The following is a 21,140-nucleotide window of genomic DNA, read 5'->3' as shown; positions in this document are numbered from 1 at the left end:
GTACCTTCAATGCCTATTCTACCTACTTCCCCCTGCATTCATGCCGAATTTCAATCCAGGTTGGCTTTTGGAAGTTTCTAAGTCAGTATGGTAACCTCTTTACTCTCCCAGTTTCCCTGAAACCTTCCATAGCTTTCTACAGGGTTCTACCAGTCTCCAGGGCTGTTGCCAGCAGTGCTGTATAATTTGAAGTGTGTGATTTTCTTTACCAGAAAAGTGTTTCTCATTGCTCTATTTCTATTCCTTTTTCAGGAAAAGAAGAATAAGTATTCAGAATGAAATTGTAGTCTTGTTCATACCAGAAGATTTATTTTACATTTAACTGATTAGAATAGCATGCAATATTTTCCACTCCCCCCACATCCAAGATATAAAGTGCAAATTACCTCATACATGTGAGATATGAAGTGCAAATTACCTCATACTTGTTTAACTCCAGAATTAACTTCTTTTCTTTTAAAGTAAATTCCTCCTCCTCTTCTTGTAATTCTATTGTAATTTTTTCAGTCTGTGCCACAAATTCATCGATTTCCTTTTTTCTAACAAGGGTCTAATTACAGAAAATTACTTGTCATTTCTTCTGTAGTGGTCACTCTTACATTTTCAAACAGATTTCCTTACATGAGATTTGCCTGTGATTTCAAGTTATATGATGTCTCAGTAACCCTCCAGAAATGAAGCTCTTTACCAACATATCTATAAATGGCATGAGGAATGGGAGGGGTGGGGGATAGTGTGTGGGCAGAAGGCAAATACGGGAGCTAATCAAGGATGCTCAGTCTCACATTTTAAGAGAGAGCTCCTCTAATAAGTTTCTAGTTTCATGCTTCAAAAAAAATTCTGGAGAGAACTGCTACTTCATTTGCTAAATCCCTCTAGTTAATATGTAGGAAAGGGAGGTATTTGTGAAAAAAAGTTAAATAATACACTATGATGTAGGAAGAAAGGAAATACCTTTGAATAACATAAGGTTTAATTAAATATTTAAGGAGAATCACTGATATGTAGCTGTAAGGAACTATAGTAATTCTAAGCACCTCGGGTTCCCTTACCTCTTCAAGCAAATCTGTACGTCTCTTTTCTGAATCTTCAATTTTTTCTATAATTTCGTGTATTTCCTCCTTTATCTTTGCTACCCAATGTTCATGCTTTTTTCTCAAACATAATATTTTCCACTGAGTTAAAACACTAGGAATTAGAATAAAAAGCACTGACTATTAAATCCACACAGCAGTTTACCAAAAAGATGAAGGAATTCAAAGCAAAACAAGTCCTACTGTGATTTTACATCATTGTTCCTAACATCAGTGATACAGACTGCACATTAGAATCTATTGTCCCATCACCCCAGACGTGCACTACCTATAGACACTTAAGTAGCATATAATTTAATTACATAATATAGATAATAACAAAATATGATATTATAATGTAATAATTATATTAATTAATACAATATATAAAAGCTCTAGATTTCCAACTGATTTTAATGTACCTCTACCAATTTTGTTAAACTATTTGCAGAATTAAAAACTTGCAACTTGATGGGTTAACTGAAATAATAAGACAAAAAACATCAACTATCTCAATGCTCTCTCTCTGCAAGTTGCTTCCCAGTAAGAAGTTGTGTCTGTGTATCCAGTAAAACAGTGGACAAACCAAACTAGGCAGCTTGCTTGCCTCTTCGAGGTGGAGGATGGAATGCTCAGGAGCAGGTAGAGAGAGAAAAAACTGCTGGCAGAAATAGTAATGGAATTATCTAAACTACCCAAAGTGCTAATAAGAGATAAGCTTCTGGGTTCTCAATTTTTTTCTCCCCATCACATCATAAAACAGGTACATATTTGTAGAATGACAAAAATATGCAATTGGAGTCTTATAAATAGCAATGATAATGGTAACAACAATATTAATAAAACACAGTCAAGTATTAACAAGGGCTTTCTAGATATACTTGATCTAAATATTTTACTCAGGTCATCTCTATGATATTTGTAACAGTGGTATAAGATGGGGACTACTACCATTCCACACTTTTCAAGGGCAGAAGTAAAGAGAAGGTATTAAGTTACTAAGCCTTGGTCAGAGAGCAGGGTACAGCAGCAAAGTGGTCCCTGTGCAGAGCCTGTAGTCTTAAACGCTCTCCTTTGTCTGCCCTGGAATCACCTCCTACTGGTTCACACAGAAACCTGGAAGAGCAACAGGCATTGCACAGATAGTAGCACTTTTACTCTTTGCTGACTCCACTCAATTGAGTTGGAAAACTTACTCTGTTCACGGCCAAAAAAATCAAGCTAAGAAACGTCTAGATCTGAGAGAACTCACACAAAAATTAGTTTAGGAAAATCATTTTCTTAGTCTCTAGAGAATATGAACTACTCGTAACGCAAATGATGACTTCTATTTTTTTTTTTACCATCTCTGAGTTTCTCTTTCCAGGTTGTCACTCATGATTTTTATTTGTTTTCGATAAGCTTCCTTTGCTGCACTAAAAACAAAGAAACAAATTATGTATTATTTAGTTTGTGGTAGCTATTAGAATATATAAGAAAGTGTGAATAATTCTTATGCTCAATAAGGCTACAGTCTAACTGGAAGACAAAACAAACTTTGTGAAACAATGAAGATCTTAGTGGCAGACTTATAGAAGACCAAATATTACTCCGGGTCAATGCAAACTGATCCTGCATACACTGAAGTGGATAGTCAAGGATAGAGAAGAGATTTTGGGGAGGCAGTTGGGTAAGGATCATTGGAGTTCAATGTTTAATAGAAGGAGGAATACAGGCAAAGGATGTAATTGTTTGCAAAGATGCAGAGGAAAGAAGCAAAAATTCAGGTCCTCATCATGAACCAAGGAAGGCTTGCTGCATGAAGAAGATAAAAAAGGAAAAATCACACTGTCACAGAAGGAGTTAAGGTCAGCAAATCATTCAGGCGCTCTGGATTATAGATTGAGTTCTGATTTACTACACTACAGAATTCAGAAACCCAAGATAGGTTCTTGAAATAGAGGAAAGTAGTAATTAAGAATGGGATATTTTCTGTGATAGGAGGGATAGAAAAATGAAGTTTACAATTTGGGAACAGAAACCTGGTTAAATTAAATATGGTATCATCTGTCAATGAATACCATTTGACTGGAGAACAGAATGAGGAACCATGGCCTATATAGATGACCTCTTTCCTCTTTATTTTGAAGTAGCTTCAAACTCAATAGGTAAGCATGAAAAAAAGTACAAAGAATTCCCACATACCTTTGCCAAGTACTCTGAATGTTGCCATTTTACCATATTCGTTTTATCATTCTCATAGATAGAAATTTACATGGAAAAAATAGATTTACACTTAAAATTGTACAGATGTGTCCAATCTAATTTTAGATATGCATATACATCGATACCTTTGAAAGCATGTATGACAAACTAGAAACTGTGATTATTGTTATGTAAAGGTGGAGAGATTAGGGTAACTTTAATTTTCTAAGTTACACATTTTTGTATTTTAACTTTAAAATAGGGTATAAGCATTACTTTATTAAGAAAAAGTTAAAAGTGACTTGACTTAGAATGGCAGAAATGAATGCTGAAGGTGGTTAGTGTTGTGATAATGTTCAAGCACATTGTTTTCACGGGGCCCTCAAGTGGTCCATTCCTGTGTTCAACTGATTCTGTGAAATTCTGAACCTGTCTATCCCTTCAATGAAAGGTTCAACAACAAGATGGCAGAATAGAGAAGGTTGCTTTCCTGGCTGCTCTGAGGCGTGAAACCAAGAAAACAGATAGGCAGCTTCTCAGCAATGTGGGTGAACAAAGAAAAGGGGGACTTAACAGGGATTTAATACTGGACATTCAAAGCAGATTGGGGACTCAGGAGGTTTATATATATATATATATATATATATATATATATATAATAAAATTAATATATAATAAAAATAAAATGATATATATATAATAAAATAAAATTTATATATTAAAAAATAATATATATAATAAAATATATATATATATTATATATATATATATAAAAAATAAAATAAGGAAGAAATACCCAGTGCTACTGCTGATGCCATGGCTAGAGCACCAGCCAGAGCCGTCCCTCTGCAAGCAAAGTGGAGGGAGAAGGGAATTAAAGTACCCTGCATTTTTAGGAGTCCTGATGCACAGCTGGGCATGGAGAGTTTAGAGATCAAAGACACTGCCTGACTAAACTTGTGATGGCACACCAGACCTGATTGTAAAATGAAATTCTAAAAGCATTATGGTAAGAAACCAATGCCTGGGGAAAGGGTCAGTTTCTCTGTCAGCCTAATTAATCATGGGCCTTTACCTTTTGGATTGAAAATAACTGCCCTAGGAGTATGACTCCTCCCTCTTGAAATGTTAACACCCGTATGCCAGGTCTTCAAGGCTGGAGATTTAACAGATGTGGGTGAAAAGAGCTATTTCTTCTTATCTGTTTCTATAAGAATGCTTTATGTTAGAGACCCTGCACAAGGCCTTCAGTCACGTAGAGTAGGAATTTGTTTTTTTAAAGAGTGAAAAAGCCCCAATGATAGGATGGGTCTAAGATGATGCCAAATAACCTATGAACGTTGTGAGAAACTGTGGATCAGGGCTCAGAATTTGGAGTTTATTCTCTTCTGGAACCATTGTCATAAAATAAAGTTTGGTGTTCTCTTCCTCTCTGAGTGCTGCTTGCTGCTTCTTAACTGGTCTATTTCCCACAAAAAAAAAAAAAAGAAAAAAAGAAAAAAGAAAAAAAAAAAAACCTGAAAGGCACACTGCACAATATCCTTGTTCAGGAAGGAAGTTGCATCTATCCCAGCTATGTGCAGAAGACAAAGGAAGGAACCATTTTGCAGCCACGGTGTGGGGGCCAGCAGCTGGGGAGCTGATTCTGGCTAACCCACTTGTCCTGAAATACAGGCCTGGCAAACCTACACTACTTGACATGGAGTGTGCCTAAGTGACCAGGAGAAAATCAGGCATGGAGGGAGGGTTTCATAGGGGACTACTGGTCATGGAAACCCACCTGGCTCTCTGCTTCCCCCTAGAAGTGGATTGCATGCAGGACTGGTTGGGGGCAGGCGAGATTGAGTTTGGAGACTGAACAAGAGACCAGGTAACATGGGGTCCATAGGTGACATACTGGACTAAGAATTGGCTCCTCCACCACAGAAGTGGAACCCAGGGGAGATCCCTGGGGTGCACACTTCCAGTGTGGACCGGCAATCACAGGACCCTGGAGGTGCACTGACTTATAACATCTTCAGACCAATTACCAGTCAACAGAGAACCTGGAGCCTGCCTAAGCCTAAACCCTGCTCCAGGAGTTCTACCTGTAAGATTACCTTTCTCACTCCAGCAACCCCACCCTGAGGGTGGAGTAAGCATCACACTCCAGACCTAACACTGCTTAGAAGGGAAGCTGAGAATCTTTTGAACTACAATGAAATAATTTTTTAACTTTTTACTGAGACTTTTTTTTCTTTTCTTTGTTTGATTGGACCTTAATGGTTTATGGACATTTATACATATTAATATTTGTTTTTTCACATTTCTACATTTTTGAAGCCAGTTATGTTGCATGGATCAGTATTTTGAGGACTAGGATATTTGATTTATATGTTTAAGTTTTGTTTTGTATTCTTTTATTTTGTTTTTAATTTTAAAATTTTTACTTTATATATTTTTTCTCTTATCTGTTTCCCTTGATTCTCTTTCTCTATTTTCTTCTGCTAACAGCTAACCTCTATGGTTCTCTCTTTCACTCTTTTAAATTTTTTTTCCTTCTATCTTCTCTCTACCTCTCTCATAAACATCATATCCTACATCACTTCTGTTCTCACCCTGTCTACCATTTGAAATTGTAAAACAGTTTTCAAACTTACTGTTTTTATTATAGGCTATAACTGATCATATCATTTCTGTTTATTGTGACAATTAATATGGTAGATCTTATAGCAGGAACTGTTTGGTTTCATGCTGTACATTGTTTGCATTGGTTATTGTTATTATTTGTTTCCCTCTAAATGGTGAGGTACTGAAAACCTTCAGAGATACTATAAGTCCACTGGGTAGAAACTCTACTGCCTCAGATCCATACTGTTAGATAGGCAGATATACAAACAACATAAAAAAGCGAGGGAACAAATCACCCCAAACAATCCAAGATACTTCAATAACAGAATCCACTGATACCACAGGGGAAGAAATGTCAGAGAAGGAGTTTAGAATGTTCATAGTTAAACTGATCTATAACACCTAGAGATAAAATAATATGCTATTTAATGACCAATAGATAGCAGAAGAAATCAGGGAAGAAATTTAAAAAAATACTTAGAGGTAAATGAGAAAGCAACACAACATATCAAAATCTGTGGGACACTAGGAAGACAGTTCTAAGAGGAAAGTGCATTGCATTGAACTTGTTCATTAAAAGAATAGAAATTCACCAAATAAATAACCTAGCATTACATCTTTACCACCTGCACCTCAGATACAGCATTAATCTCCAGGACATATAAAGAACTAAAAAACTTAACACTAAAAAAATAAATAACTCAATCAATAAATGGACAAAGAAACTGCATAGGCACTTCATAGAATAAGAAGTACAATCAGTCAACAAGTATATGAAAAATGTTCAACATCTCTAGCAATTAGAGAAACGCAAACCAAACTACACTGAGATTTCATCTCACTCCAGTCAGAATGGCAATTATCAAGAATACAAGTAACAATAAATGTTGGCGAGAATGTGGGGAAAAAGGTACACTCATACATTGTTGGTGGGACTGTAAATTGGTGCAACCCCTCTGGAAAGCAGTATAGAGATTCCTTAGAAAACTTGGAATGAAACCACCATTTGACCCAGCTATCCCATTCCTCAGTTTATACCCAAAGGACTTAAAATCAGCATACTGCAGTGATGTAGCCGCATCAATGTTTATTGCAGTTCAGTTCACAATAACCAAGCTGTGGAACCAACCTAGGTGCCCTTCAACAGATGAATGGATAAAGAAAATGTGGTATATATAGACAATGAAATATTACCCAGTCACAAAGAATGAAATTATGGCATTTGCCAGTAAACAGATGGAACTGGTGACTATCATGCTAAATGAAATAAACCGGTCCCCAAAAACTAAACGTTCAATGTTCTCTCCAATATGCAGAGGCTGACACACAAAAATGGGGAGAGGGAAGAACAGAAATTCTTTGGATTAGAGAAAAGGGAATGAAGGGAAGGGAGGTGGGATAGGAAGAGGAAAAGACAGTATTACAAATCAGGCATAACTTTCTTGTGTTCATATATGAATACAAGAACAGTGTAACTCCACATCATGTAAAATCACAAGAATGAGAAGTTATACTTTATGTGTGTATTATATGTTGAAATACACTCTACTGACATGTATATCTAAAAAGAACAAATAAAAAAATTTTAAAAAGATTCAACGACAATGACTTTCCTACCTGTGAAATAGATAGCTAATTATAAACTTACTTTTTAGTAATTAGAAATTGACAGACTTATTGTTATAATTCATTAAAAAATAAATGCAAGAGAAAGGTAGAGATTAAAAATTTCAAAGGCAAAAAACTTACTTATAAAGTTTTTTAAGAGTAAGAAGTCCTTCTTCCATATGTTTGATATCTACTTTTCTTTGTGTCAGGAAGTTTTCTTTCTTAGTAATGAATGCCATTTGTTTACGGTATCTATCATGAAAAAAGACAGTAAGCATTTTTTGAAGGTTTGAAATAATATTCTTTTTTGTGGGTCCTAGAGATTGAACCCAGAGACTTGTACTTGATAGGCAAAAAATAATCATTTTTAACTCCCCAGTGTGAGAACATCTGCAAACACAAATAATTTAAAAAGTAGTTTGGAAAGTTTAAATCATGAATGTTTCACCAAATATATTAGTAAAAATAGAAATGAAGTCTTCTTGCTGGCAGTGGCTAAAACTTAACTTACACATAGGATTTATGAAAATTCCCAAATCACTGGAAAAACATGAATGGTAATAGTAACAACAACAGGAATAGTTGTATTATATTTCATCTCCCTGAGTGGGTGCATCTCTCTTAATGCACTTATTAATTCTGTCTTATATTTCTGTGAAAGGTGGAGTCAGTCAGATCAAGTTTGAATACTGGCTCTACTCTTAGTTGTGCAGTGTGACCTTGGGCAATGAAGTTCACCTGAGGATAAGCCTCAGTTCCACTGTCTACAAAATGGGGATTATAATACCTATCTCACTGCATGGAAGAGTTAAACAAATGCTGACCTGGTACATGAGCTGATGAGACATTTTTTTTTTTAAAGTAGTTATTTTTTGTCCCAACTTGCAGGAGAGAATAATGAGGTTCAGAGAAGTTTACAGTTATGTCAACCGCTCATTGATAGAAACCTGCCTGTGATAGAAAACTAAGAGACTCACCTCTAAAACTGCCCTGGACTGAATTGTGTTCCTCCACCATTTATATGTTAAGATCCTAACCTCCAATGTAACGGAGATTTTGGTGACTTTTACTTTCCAAGTTATACATTTATGTATTTGAATTTAAAAATCAGGTATAGACATTACTTTTCAGTTGGAAAGGAAAATTGGACTTAAAGTGATTTAGAGTGGCTGAAATGAACATCGTGGAGGGTCAACATTTTGATAATATTTGGGTACATGATAAAGATAGGGCCTTTGGTTAGTAACTAGGTATGGATGAGGTCACCAGGGTGGGGCCCTCAAGGTGGGACTAAAGCCCTTACAAGAAGAGAGACGGGAAAATGGCCTCCCTCCTTCTACCATGTGAGGACTCAGAGATAAAGTAGCTGTCTCTAAGCCAGGAGGTGGACCCTCCCTGAAACCCAAACATGCTGGCACCATAATTTCAGCCTCTCAGCCTCTCTAACTGTAAGAAAATGCATTTTTGTTGTTTAAGCAGCCTGGGCTAAGACAAAAACCCATGGTGCTATCAAATTTTTAGTTTAATGGCTATTTGTCACCAGCATGTTTTATGTTTCTAACTAACACACTTTTATTGATCTGGGGGAGATTTCTGCTTGAAGAATATCAGAATATTGTTCTCAGTATGCTGTGCAATTGGATGACATAGAATGATTGTGATGACTCTCTGTAGCTTAAATACTAACAAAGAACATACCTCGGTTTCACTTAAGTGAACCTGGTCACTGTAAATACCCTTCCATGAGATTTAACTTTGAGTGCAGTAATGGACTATTATATAATTTCATGCTTGCAAGATTTTACTCTGTAATAGTCATAAAGAAAACTTTGGTGAATACCCACTACTTTCAAAGCAAGGTATGAGGTCCTAGGCATAACAGCACTGTATAAGGAGGTGTGACTGCCTCATCTCCTTGTTATCCAATGGGACAAAGGAATTTATACCCAGTTGACTACAATTCAGTTGTTGAAAAGGAATGGCATCTGAGGGATGCTTCAGAAGGATCATCCTGGTGGAAGAGAGGCAGATAAGTTAGTGATGCTAAACCAGAAGTTGGAGGAAACTTCTGAGAAAAGAGCCAAAACAGACTGAAAGTGGTAGAAAGAATAAAGTTGGAGAGGAGTTTAGATTATATTTGAGAAATATTTGAGAAGGGACATTCACAAGACTTGGTGACCAAATGGAGTCTAATTATTAGGGGATTTCTTTGAATAATTTTCTGTTCTCTGGGTTTAGGTTGTGTCAATAATAATCTGAGAAAGGGAATACAGGCATGGAGCCAGCTTCTGATGAAGATAGATAACACTTTCTCTGGATAGTCTTACAGAGTAAAAGCATGATTCTTTCAAAAACATGATTTAGAAGTGAAAAAAAGTGCATTTTTTTTTAATAGATCTGATCTGATCCTGATAAGGAAAGTATTACATAGCACTATAGGGGAAGACTGGAAGTGTGTTTATTTATTTCTGGGTTAAGAATATTTCATTGTTGTCAGTAGATTTTAAAACAAGGATGAGCTTAAGCAGAGAGTTACCACTTGGATAGCAAGACAAGCATCACATAACTATGGCACACTGATTCACATCGAGGTTGTCGGTAGAAACATACTCCTCATAGATGATCTGTCTCTGCAAATAAACTTTATGCTCCTCACTGGAAACAATCTTATATTGTCTGATAAGAGCATGCAGTTTCTCTCGTAGCTCTTTGTTCTCTCTACGAAATTGGTGCAGTTTTTCAGCCAGCTACAGAAAAACAAAGGAGTTGCATGAAAGGGCTTGCTTCATGGTTTCTTGGAAGGGTTCCACATTAGGTGAGCAAGTCTCTAGAATACTGAGTGTATTACTTAGTGTGCAACAGATATCACAAAATGTTGGGTGATTTCTTTCTATAGCAAATATGCAATTGTACATCTTGGGTTCTCTTCTATAAGTTATGTCAAAAGTATAGAAAGATAGGTAACACTGATGCAAAACCATACCATAGAGTAAAAATTTACATTGAAATAGGAAATGTTATTAATAAACTGTGATTGTTCAGGCACATTTGTGTGTCCTTTTTCCAGAATGTTAATAATACCAGGGAAAAGAAAACGTGACATCCATAGAAATTCTTGCTCAAAATGACTTTGACTAGATATGATGCTTCCTTCTTGTTAAATACAGTCAGCCACCTGTATTCATGAGTTCTGCATTTGTGGATTCAATCAACTGCAGATGGGAACTATTTGGAAAAACATTCCAGAAAATTCCCAAACACAAAACTTGAATTTGTCGTGCTCTGAATAGTGGGTAGAAGGAATCCACATGAGTGAAGTGATGTGTGGGCATTGTGTAAATGATTTTAACCTATCTAGTGTTGTTTTAAAGCATATAAGAGGGTGTGAATAGACTATATGCAAATGCTGTGCTATTTTATATAAGGACTTGAGCATGTTCTGATTTTGATATCTTCAAGGGTGTCTTGCAAACAATCCCTTGTGAATACAAATGTCTGACCTTATTTCTATTCGAAGACAAAAATAATACATAGTACTCACCAGTGTTTTGCATGAAGTAAGAATCTTGTTCTTGGAAGTCTAATGAATTGCTTCAAATGTGGTAAGAAAGTTAGGTTTGGTAGGAATGGTGGCTAGTTCAAAATAACCTTCTGGCTGAGTTGGATGAGAACAATCTCCTTGAAAGTACTAAAGAACTAACAAGGTAATGAGGACTAAGTGTGCCTAACTCTGGGACAAAGTAATAAGGCTGGCACTCAAAACTACACCTGCCCTGAGGACAGTGTGGAAGAAGCCACTTGAAAACTGAGATGTGGCTTTCTTGCCTGGTAAGAAGATAAATACCAACACAGAGAGCCCATCCAGATGTTGAATCTAGGTAAACCTCTCACCACTGTGATCTGGGACCCCAGAGAGCTTCAGTAGGGTAATTTAAGGTGGATTAAGGTGATTTTGGACTAGTAATTCTTCACACATTTGACAAAAAGTGAATATGTATTTGTTCCCAAGGAAGATGTCAGCATCTCAGGCTTTGAATTGTTTTTGTAAACAATTTAAATAACAATCTCCAGCATACAGTTTCTCACCAGAAACAGAAGGAAATCAGACAGCTTGAATAAAAATTTGCAGAAACGAGTGACTACAAGAACAGACTACAGACACAAAAAGACATCAGTTATTGGGAGTATCACACCCTGAACTGTAAAACTACTACGCTTACTAAAAGCAAAGAAATATTCAGCATGCTTCAAAATTCTGACTGGAAATTAGAAACAGCAGAGTGAGATATAATATTTGAACAGATACCAAATAATTACCACTTGAAAAATATAATAATCAAAATTGGGAACTCAAATGAGACTATTCTTTCTAGAATGCTGCAACATGGAGACAGAACAGGAGGTGAGAAAGAGGATACATGTATTAATAGAAATAATTGTATACATAAAATTGGAGTCTCAGAAAGAGAGGAGAGAGAATAGTAAAAAAGAAATATTTGATAAGACAATGGCCTAATATTTTTCAGAACTTATGAGATATAGAAATTCGCATACTTAAAAAAACCAAACACATCCCAAGGAGGATAAATAAAAAGCAAAATTTGAACACATCATGGTAACTTGAACAATTAAAGCAAAGCAAACAAAGAAAACTTAAAATAAATTAGACATAACCCATATCCCATGAATCAGAAGCCTCAATATTATAAAGATGTGACATCCTCTTCAGATTGACTTATATATACACAATACCAATCAAAATCCAAATGAACTTCTTGGCAGAACTTGACAAACTGAAGAGATTCAAAAAACTAACCATAGCTGAAGCTATCTTGAAGAACAAAGTTGAAGGATTTATATAACACCTTTATTTTATATTTACTAATTAAAAAAATATTATCCTCTAAGAGATAGTCAAAGTAAAGAGAATAGAAAGTCTAAAATCCACACAGATGTTTACGATGTATTTATGATCTACACTTGATTTATGATGATAGTGCGATTACAATATAATGGAGGAAAGGAATACCTTTTCTTTAAGTGATGGTGGTTAATTAGCCAACCTTAGGAGAAACATGAATCTTGACCACCATCTCATCACACGCGCACACACACACACACCCACACACACACACACACACACACACACACACACACACCCCTACACACACACACACATCCCTACACACACACACACACACGCACCCCTACACACACACACACACACGCACACACACACACACACCACCTACACACACATTCCAAAGGGCTTGCGGTCTTAAATGTGAAAGGCCTACAAGGTAATAGAAGAGAAACCCTTATGACACAAGACACAAAAAGCTTTAACCAAAAAGGAAAATATTGATAAACTGATGTTATTAAAATTAATAAACTTCATTCCTCAAAATACATATCTATGCAAATAATACTGTGCACTTAATAATTTATTCACAATAGCTATTCTAAGCGTCCATCAGTGGACGAATAAAAAACAAAAAAAAATGTGGTATATATACACAACGAAAACCACTCAGCCTTGAAAAAGAATGGCTTTCTGCTGTTTGCAACAACCTGGATGAGGACATTATGTTAAGTAAAGCAGTTCACGCACAGAAAGATAAATGTTCTATGATCTCATTTACATGAGGAATCTAAAAAGTGCTGAACTCATGGAAGTGGAGAGCAGAGTACTAGTAAACAGGGGCTGGTAGGGACATAGCAGGGGACTGGGGAGATGTTGGGGAAAAAATTAAACATAGAACAGAGTTTAATTCCCTCTTTGATTTCCATCCCAGCTTTTTGCTGCTGTGGCTAAAAGAACTAAAAAGAATAATTTTTAGGAAGAAAAGTTTATTTGGAGGCTCATGGTTCCAAAGGTCTCAGTCTACAGACAGCAGAGATCTCGAGGGCAGGACTGAACATGGTGGAAGAGTGTAGCAGAGGGAAGTAGCTCACTTGATGGTCAGGGAGCAGAGGAAAGGAGAATCCACCTGCCAGATACAAAATATATACCCCAAAGGCATGCCCCCAGTGACCTACCACCTCCAGTCACATCCCACCTCTTTTTGGTTACCACTCAGTTAACCCCTACCAGGGGATTAATTCACTGCTTGGGTTAAGGCTTTCATAACCCAACCATTTCAAATCTAAAGCTTCTTGCATTGTCTCACACATAAACTTTTGGGGAACACCTCACATCCAAACCATAACATTGAACTTGAGAATTATGAATGTCACTAAGAGCCCACAGTATCTATCACAGTAGAAATACTAAGTGGGTCAGAGACCTGCTCTCTTTGAAGTGACCACTCACTTGTAACCATGGAATTTTCTTGAGGGATATGGATTAAAAGGAAAACCCTCCCTATGCCCCTTTAACCAGGTTAGCCATGCCAGTTGAGGGGCCCTAGATAGTTCAGACAACCATGAAGGCTGAAAAACAAGGAGCTTTTGTCTGAAGGTTATAGAAGCTCCTATAATAGGAAATAAATAGAAAAAATCTTTTGGTAATAAAATGAAAGACAACTCCAAAACAAATCAACCAACCAACCAATCAACGTTGTCTGGTTTCTGAAATCCTTGCAACTGAAAAAATCAGAGAAGGGCTATCCCAGAGGAGACCTCTAATGTTGATTGTTTCCCAAAACCAAAAACGGAAAGAATTTAACTTTCCATTGTTTCCGTGATGTTCCTTCTGATCCGGGGCATGGGTACAGGCCTTAGATGGACAGAAATGCATTTTAACAGAGGGAGAAAAATTTGAATGTGGGGTGGTCATGCATCCTAGAACAAGAAAGAGGGTGAATGAAGAACTGGAAGTCAAAGAAAAGGCAGTGAACAAGGTTTTGTGCTTTGCAGTGGAATTCTTCCCCATGACTACTAACATTTCCAACAAAGTTTGCAATAGACAGGAAATCTTTGTGCTATTCAATTTGTTTTAGAGTGCAGTGGAAGGGATGAATTTTACATCCTAGCTGCTTTGATGCAAAACAGATAGAGGATGCAGACAGAGGGTACTGACACTGTAAAGCCTGGACAATGGTCATTAAGTATATGCATTTGATGTGGGGAGGAGATTTCAAGGACATAATTCATTTACTGCAAGGAGCAAAAAGAATTTCAGTTGTCTCTGGTGTGAATGTATATTTGTGCATATACAAAAATAAATGGAGTCATATAATACTGTTTTACAATGTAGTATTCATGACTTGATAACATATTAGCAACACTCATACTTATTTAACTAAGCTTTTTTTTTTGGATTTTAATTAAATCTTTCCTCCCCTTATTTCACTATCCTAATGAATGCTTCACTAAATATCTTATGGCTGTCTTGGTTACATGGTTATTTACTTATAATATTTCTTTTAACCTAATTTGAAAAAATGTCCAGAAAATTTAAAAAAAACAAAAATACAATAAAAGGGAAAGTTTTTAAAGAGAAAGAAAAATAAAATGAAAGAAGCAAAACAAAACAAAACAAACAAAAATGTCTAGAGAATCCTTCTCAGGGCTAAATCTGACTCAGATACTTCTAAGTAATACTAATATTATTAAGTGAAAATAGGTTGCTACACTTCACAGACACCACACAACATCAAGAAGATCATGATTTCTCTAAATAATTTATATGAAAATATCTACTAATTAGATATTCCTAATGTAAAACTACCATAACCAAACAAAAAGTAACCAAAAAACAATTCATCTTCACATGGACAAGCTTTGCTTTTTCATGTATAAAAGATATTTTGGGAGCAGATAAAAATCTTTAAATCAGTTACTGTGAATGATCATAATCATTATTAGTCAATAAAAATTTTACTTTTGAAAAATTCTACATTTTAGCACATATTTAAAAATCAAATAAATATAAAATCTATTTATAATTTAAAAGGCATCACTTTTGTCTTCCTACCTCTTTTATCTTATTCAGATATTCATTTTTTTCAATAATAGATGCTTCATCCAGTTTGTTCTGGTGATTTGTAAAGAACCGTCTATGAACAGAGAAAGCCAAACAGATTCATAACAGAACATATTTTGCAGCAAAGATACATGTACTTAACAGCGTGAAAACTTCTTGTCAGTTGCCATATATATTAATTTTTTTTTGCTTTTCTATTAATGAATCAATACTTTAGTTATTTATTATTTCGCTTAAGAAACAACTCTTGAACACCCACATTCTGCCAGATTCGTTTGAGGTACTTAGGGACACCCTGTATCCAAAGTCCCTCCTCTCCCATAAATTAAATTCTGGTGGAGTAGTTAGAATAGAAGCAAGTTACCAAGAAATAATTAATAGCTTTCAGAAAATGCTAACAGTGTAGTGAGATCCTGAGAGCTAGAATGCTACTTTGGACAGAAAGTCAGGGAAGACCTCTTTGAGAGATGAGAAGGAACCAATCATGTAAAGGTCTGAAGGAGCCTTTCAGGCAGAAGGAGCAGGAAGGGATAAGACCCAGAGGCCAAAAAAAAAAAAAAAGAGCTTAGTGTATTCAAGGAAGGGGTAATGATGATAAGGCTAGAAGTGATACACTAGATCATGCAGGGTTTTGAGGGCCAAGTAGGAATTCAGATTTTATTTTACTTCTTTTATCATATTGTGGTACTGGGGATAGAATCCAGGGCTTCACACATGCACTCTACCCCTGTATTTTCACAGTAGCTTCTGCAAGACCCTCTCCACTAAGAAAACCTATCACAACCCACAGAAGGGTTATAGCCTTACGGCATGTCCTACTAGTGACTTTCCCCAGAGGAATTTTTTTTTTTTTTTTTTAATGTGTAATTTACAACAATTTTATTTATTTATTTTTGTTTTCACTTTGGTTAAATTTATTCCTAAGAATTTCTTTATTTGCTATTTTTTTTATTGTAAACAAATGGGATACATGTTGTTTCTCTGTTTGTACATGGCGTAAAGGCATACCATTTGTGTAATCATAAATTTACATAGGTTAATGTTGTTTGATTCATTCTGTTATTTTTTCCCTTCCCCCCACCCCTCCCACCCTTCTTTTCCCTCTATACAGTCCTTCCTTCTTCCATTCTTGCCACCCTCCTTAACCCTAACCCTAAACCTAACCCTAACCCTAATGCTAACCCCTCCCATCCCCCATTGTGTGTCATCATCCACTTATCAGCGAGATCATTTGTCCTTTGATTTTTTGAGATTGACTTATCTCACTTAGCATGATATTCTCAAATTTCATCCATTTGCCTGCAAATGCCATAATATTATCATTCTTTATGGCAGAGTAATATTCCATTGTATATATATATATATATATATATATATATATATATATATACACACCACAGTTTCTTTATCTATTCATCAATTGAAGGGCATCTAGGTTGGTTCCACAATCTGACTATTGTGAATTGAGCAGCTATGAACATTGATGTGGCTGTATCTCTGTAGTATACTGATTTTAAGTCCTTTGGGTATAGGCCAAGGAGTGGGATAGCTGGGTCAAATGGTGGTTCCATTCCAAGTTTTGTAAGGAATCTCCACACTGCTTTCCAGAGTGGCTGCATTAATTTGCAGCCCCACCAGCAATGTATGAGTGTACCTTTTTCCCCACATCCCCAGAGGAATTTTTGTTTGTAAGGAGTCAGCAACTGAAGTGAGGATAACACATTCCAAAAAGTCCCTTCCTTTTCCCAAGCTGACTGTATCATTCTTGGTTTTCTTTTCTTCATCATTGGAGAGAATGGCTAATGTCAAAATGAAGAGGTGATTCTTTAAAGCTATCACACAGATTTGAGTAAACTAAGAGAATATAATTTCCATCTAATATTAAAGACATTTTTTAAAGTATGAAAATAGCATATTAACTGCTATAGTTTGGATTTTGAATATCCCTCTGAGACCCATCTATTAAAATCTTGGTCTCCAAAATGGTGCTATTGGGATGTAGTGAATGCTTTAAAAGCTTGGACATGGTGGGTGGCATTTAGGTCACTGGGGACATATTTTAAGGGGATTGTAAGACTCCAGTTTCTTCCTCTTCTCCTTCTTTCTTCCTGACTACCAGGTAAGAAGTTTTGCTCTTTAATGTGTTCCTGCCATGCTGTTCTAGCACCCTTGCCATGGGCACAAAGCAATAGGGCTGAATAATCATAGATGAGAACCTCTAAAGCTGTGGACCAAAATAAATCTTTTCTCTTTATAAGCTGTACCTCAGGCACTTTGTTATAGTAATGGAAAGCTGACTAACAATATTATAAATACTTCAGTAAAAGCGAGATATCACACTTACATTTTATCCTCCAGAATCTTACATAATTTCTTTACGTTTTCCAACTCTTTTTCCCAATGATTTATTGAGCCATGTAGTTGTGCTATCTCTAAATTGTGATCACTAAGAGCCTATTGAAAATTCAACAAAAATATGGCATTCAGTCATCACCAAGTTTTATAACATAACAGCAGTTGGATTACACTAAATATCCATGAATCACTCATTCAACTGATACCATTCTTGAGTAAAAAAAGAAGCAATCATTAGAATTGTTTCTTCATAAAATAAACTGGTTCAAAAATAATTCTGAAATCATCAAAAAACCCAAAATGTAATGGGGGAATGACAATTCTTTCAAGACAAGAATTTATTTTGCTTATCATTTTTAAAAAGTCAAATAAATCAATAGTATAATCATCTTCAAAGTACTATCCCAGGATACTAGAAAAAGTATTGTTTTTAAAAGTCATAACAAATTTTGTTTTTTGGTTTCAATTGATAGCTATGTTTATGCCAAAATAATTTAAAAAAATATTTTATCAATGTTCAGGAAATGGATACTATGAAAAAATGTTAGCATGAATTAAAAGAAGGGAAAAAAATCAATGGAGAAAATTCATGGTGAAATCATTATTTTTGCAATGTAGTTTTGGTATGAAGAGGAGGGAAGTCAAACTTACTGAGTCTTGGTTTTATATTCCACATGTGAGGGAGAGTAGAGCTAAGGAAAGGCTGCACAATTGCTCTCTCTCCAACATAGAGTTACCTGAATGGAATATTTAGGCCTTCTAGTCCTGGACATCAAAGAGGATTCAAAGAAACACCTATGGGGAGCATGCCTTGTGAGGTAGGTAGATGAAAGATACTCAGAACGATTTTTTTTCTCTAGAGCATCCAGGTAACTAAACATCTTGGCCTTAGCTGGTTCCCAAGTTAAAAGGGGTCCAGTATTCTAGAATGTTCCAAAATTTGCAGAATGTTGGAAGATTGTGGATCAATCATTGCGATGAGGACTGTATGCTGAAGTCCTGCTATTATCTCTACCCCTTAGTCATTCCTGCCCTGAACACGTAGGTGGCCTAGAAAATTGCACCCAAATGTTCTTTTCTGCCAACATCACATCAGTTTGACCTGGCTGCAAAGACTTGAAGACTGAAGGTACCATATGAAGGTTAATATGAAGTTCCCTGTGGTCTTACTCCATAGCTAAACTGCTATCTTCTGATCTCAACCAACAACAGCTGTAAATTTTACCAAATACAAAGCACTGGATTAAAAGCTTGATAGGCATTACCTTGTTTAATCTCCACAAAAAAATCTTTGCAGTAGACAATATTATTACCCTCCATTTCATAGGGGAGGAAACCTCAGGTTGGTAGATCCAAGATTTGAACCCAGGTCTGTGTGACACTCAGGTTTGTGCTTCAAATACTCTTCTGTGCTAATGTGAATTGAGAATGGTAGGCTGATTGCGGGAGGTGGAAAAGGACCTGGGGAGCCATGTATAGCTGTCACTTGCAAGTCAGTCTAACTTGGTCTTAAAAATCTTTAAAAATAGTTAAGGAACATACACTTAATTGTTCCAAACTAGGTTGGTGAGATGCTTGATTCATGATTTATGAGCCAAAAGTGGAAATGTGAGCTTGGGCATGCAGATGAACTACATTTTGTGTAACCTCTCTGTTCTCCCTTAAGCCTAGTCAGACATATGCTCCTCACTACGTTAAATCTAAAAACAAGTAATGATCTTTTTAAATGATCATTTCACATTGGGAATAAATGATTTTATTAATGTTCTGTAATTGAATATCTCATAGATACATTGCCATTAAAATGAGAAGAACCACCCCTTATGAAGTATAATGGAAATAACAGTGCATCTGGATAGAAAATGTGATGTTTCCCTATTACTATTCCATCAGTATGGTTATGCATGTGATTTTCAATATATAACGATTCATTAATTCAAACTAATCATGATGAAATAGTAAAAGGTACTTCTGATTTAATTGAATAAAGTTATATTACTATTAACCACTTCAATTACAGTCACCTCATTAAGCTTCTATTTTCTCATCTTTAAGAATGATTTTAACAAAGTACAAATCACAGTGCTGATTCTCAATAAATATTATAAATTTTTAAATAGAAATGCAAAACCGTGAAGTATTTTCTAATTCAAATAGACAAATGGTCTCTTTTCCAAATTAGTGTTACTATGCCTAATATTAACAAACAGCTTAAACTCTGTTCTTTTATCCAACAATCAGAATAAAGGAATCAGCCCAAGGTTATTCATTGTTCTGTAAAACAAAGCAATCTCATGGAAATGTTTTATATATACATATACATATATATATAAAGAGAGAAAGAGGATATATATATATATATATAGAGAGAGAGAGAGAGATCTGTGAATGTTATGTGTAGAGAGATAGCTATAGATATATATCTTAATATATTTGGTTGGTTCTATATGAATTTTTTGATCAATATTTTCACTTTACTTTGGCCCATTCAATGCAATTTGTACCTCAGATATACCTAATTTCTTTCTTCCACCACATTCCTGAAGAAGAAAACACAATCACATCATAAACTTTAAAGAAAGTATCAGAAAATGTTAGCATGCCAAAAGCATTCTCCCAGAAGACATGAAGATGAATTAAAATCAACTCATTTTTTTCAGACTTGAGAAAACATTTATTCTTTCTTACCGTTGAGGTGGTAATAACTGCATCTTTAATTTTTGTCACTTCCTTTAGTATTTTATCCAATTCTTTCTTCTTTTTATAAGTCTCTATTTTCTTAAGATCACAGATCTTTTTAAATTCGTTTATCTACAGTGACAGAACAAACTAATTTAAAAGCCTAATTAGCACAACAAAGTTTAGAAAATCTTTTTAATTTATCAACTTAGTTCATAATCTAATTAGGCCATATTCAATATAAGTATGCCAACAAAGTAAAATAATATAAAACAAAACTAGGGTTTGCTTATTTTATAGTATCACAGGGAATAGTGAACAATATGAGTCAAACTGTAAATATAAAATATTGAAACAGTAAATCAATAAAGTAAAGCAATAATAGCAATGATCATTGATAACAAGTTATAAAAGCAATTTGCCACTGTACTGATCTACTAATAAAATACCAAAGCAATGGTTACCTGATTTTTAGTGTGCTCAGCAGACTTGGAGGGATGAGGAAAGGAAGGAATGAAGAATTGCCTGGGAACTTAAAGTTACATTACTTAATGGGAAATAAAACTGACTAAAAACAGATCAAACAAAACCATTGAAGACAGAACATCTTATAATCCCAGACAACTTCTTGCTGTTTCACCAAGATCAAAGATAATCTGATCACTTGTCAGACCCTAATGAAGTGACTCACCCTCTTATCAAAA

At 35.4% G+C, this 21,140-nt stretch overlaps 1 protein-coding gene across 4 annotated transcripts in view; it reads right to left on the bottom strand.

Moving 5' to 3' along the window:
* The window catches only part of CCDC175 (coiled-coil domain containing 175), a 58,320-nt gene that overhangs the window by 21,652 nt on the left and 15,528 nt on the right, over positions 1-21,140 (bottom strand). For 3 of the 4 annotated variants that reach the window (XM_079128654.1, XM_079128656.1, XM_079128657.1), the window contains 8 exons: positions 20,446-20,568; positions 17,747-17,856; positions 15,394-15,475; positions 10,086-10,222; positions 7,617-7,727; positions 2,417-2,488; positions 1,053-1,188; positions 419-550 (listed from right to left, as the gene is read on the bottom strand). In XM_079128654.1, coding sequence (XP_078984780.1) covers positions 419-550; positions 1,053-1,188; positions 2,417-2,488; positions 7,617-7,727; positions 10,086-10,222; positions 15,394-15,475; positions 17,747-17,856; positions 20,446-20,568 — 903 coding nt within the window. The remainder of the gene's footprint in view (positions 1-418; positions 551-1,052; positions 1,189-2,416; positions 2,489-7,616; positions 7,728-10,085; positions 10,223-15,393; positions 15,476-17,746; positions 17,857-20,445; positions 20,569-21,140) is intronic. The other variant, XM_079128655.1, reaches the window with a different exon arrangement.

This window comes from Sciurus vulgaris (genome assembly GCF_902686455.1).
Source record: "Sciurus vulgaris genome assembly, chromosome: 2".
Classification (NCBI taxonomy): Eukaryota; Metazoa; Chordata; class Mammalia; order Rodentia; family Sciuridae; genus Sciurus; species Sciurus vulgaris.
The sequence above is the reverse complement of the archived record's forward strand: the minus strand, read 5'-3'. Positions and strand labels throughout refer to the sequence as shown.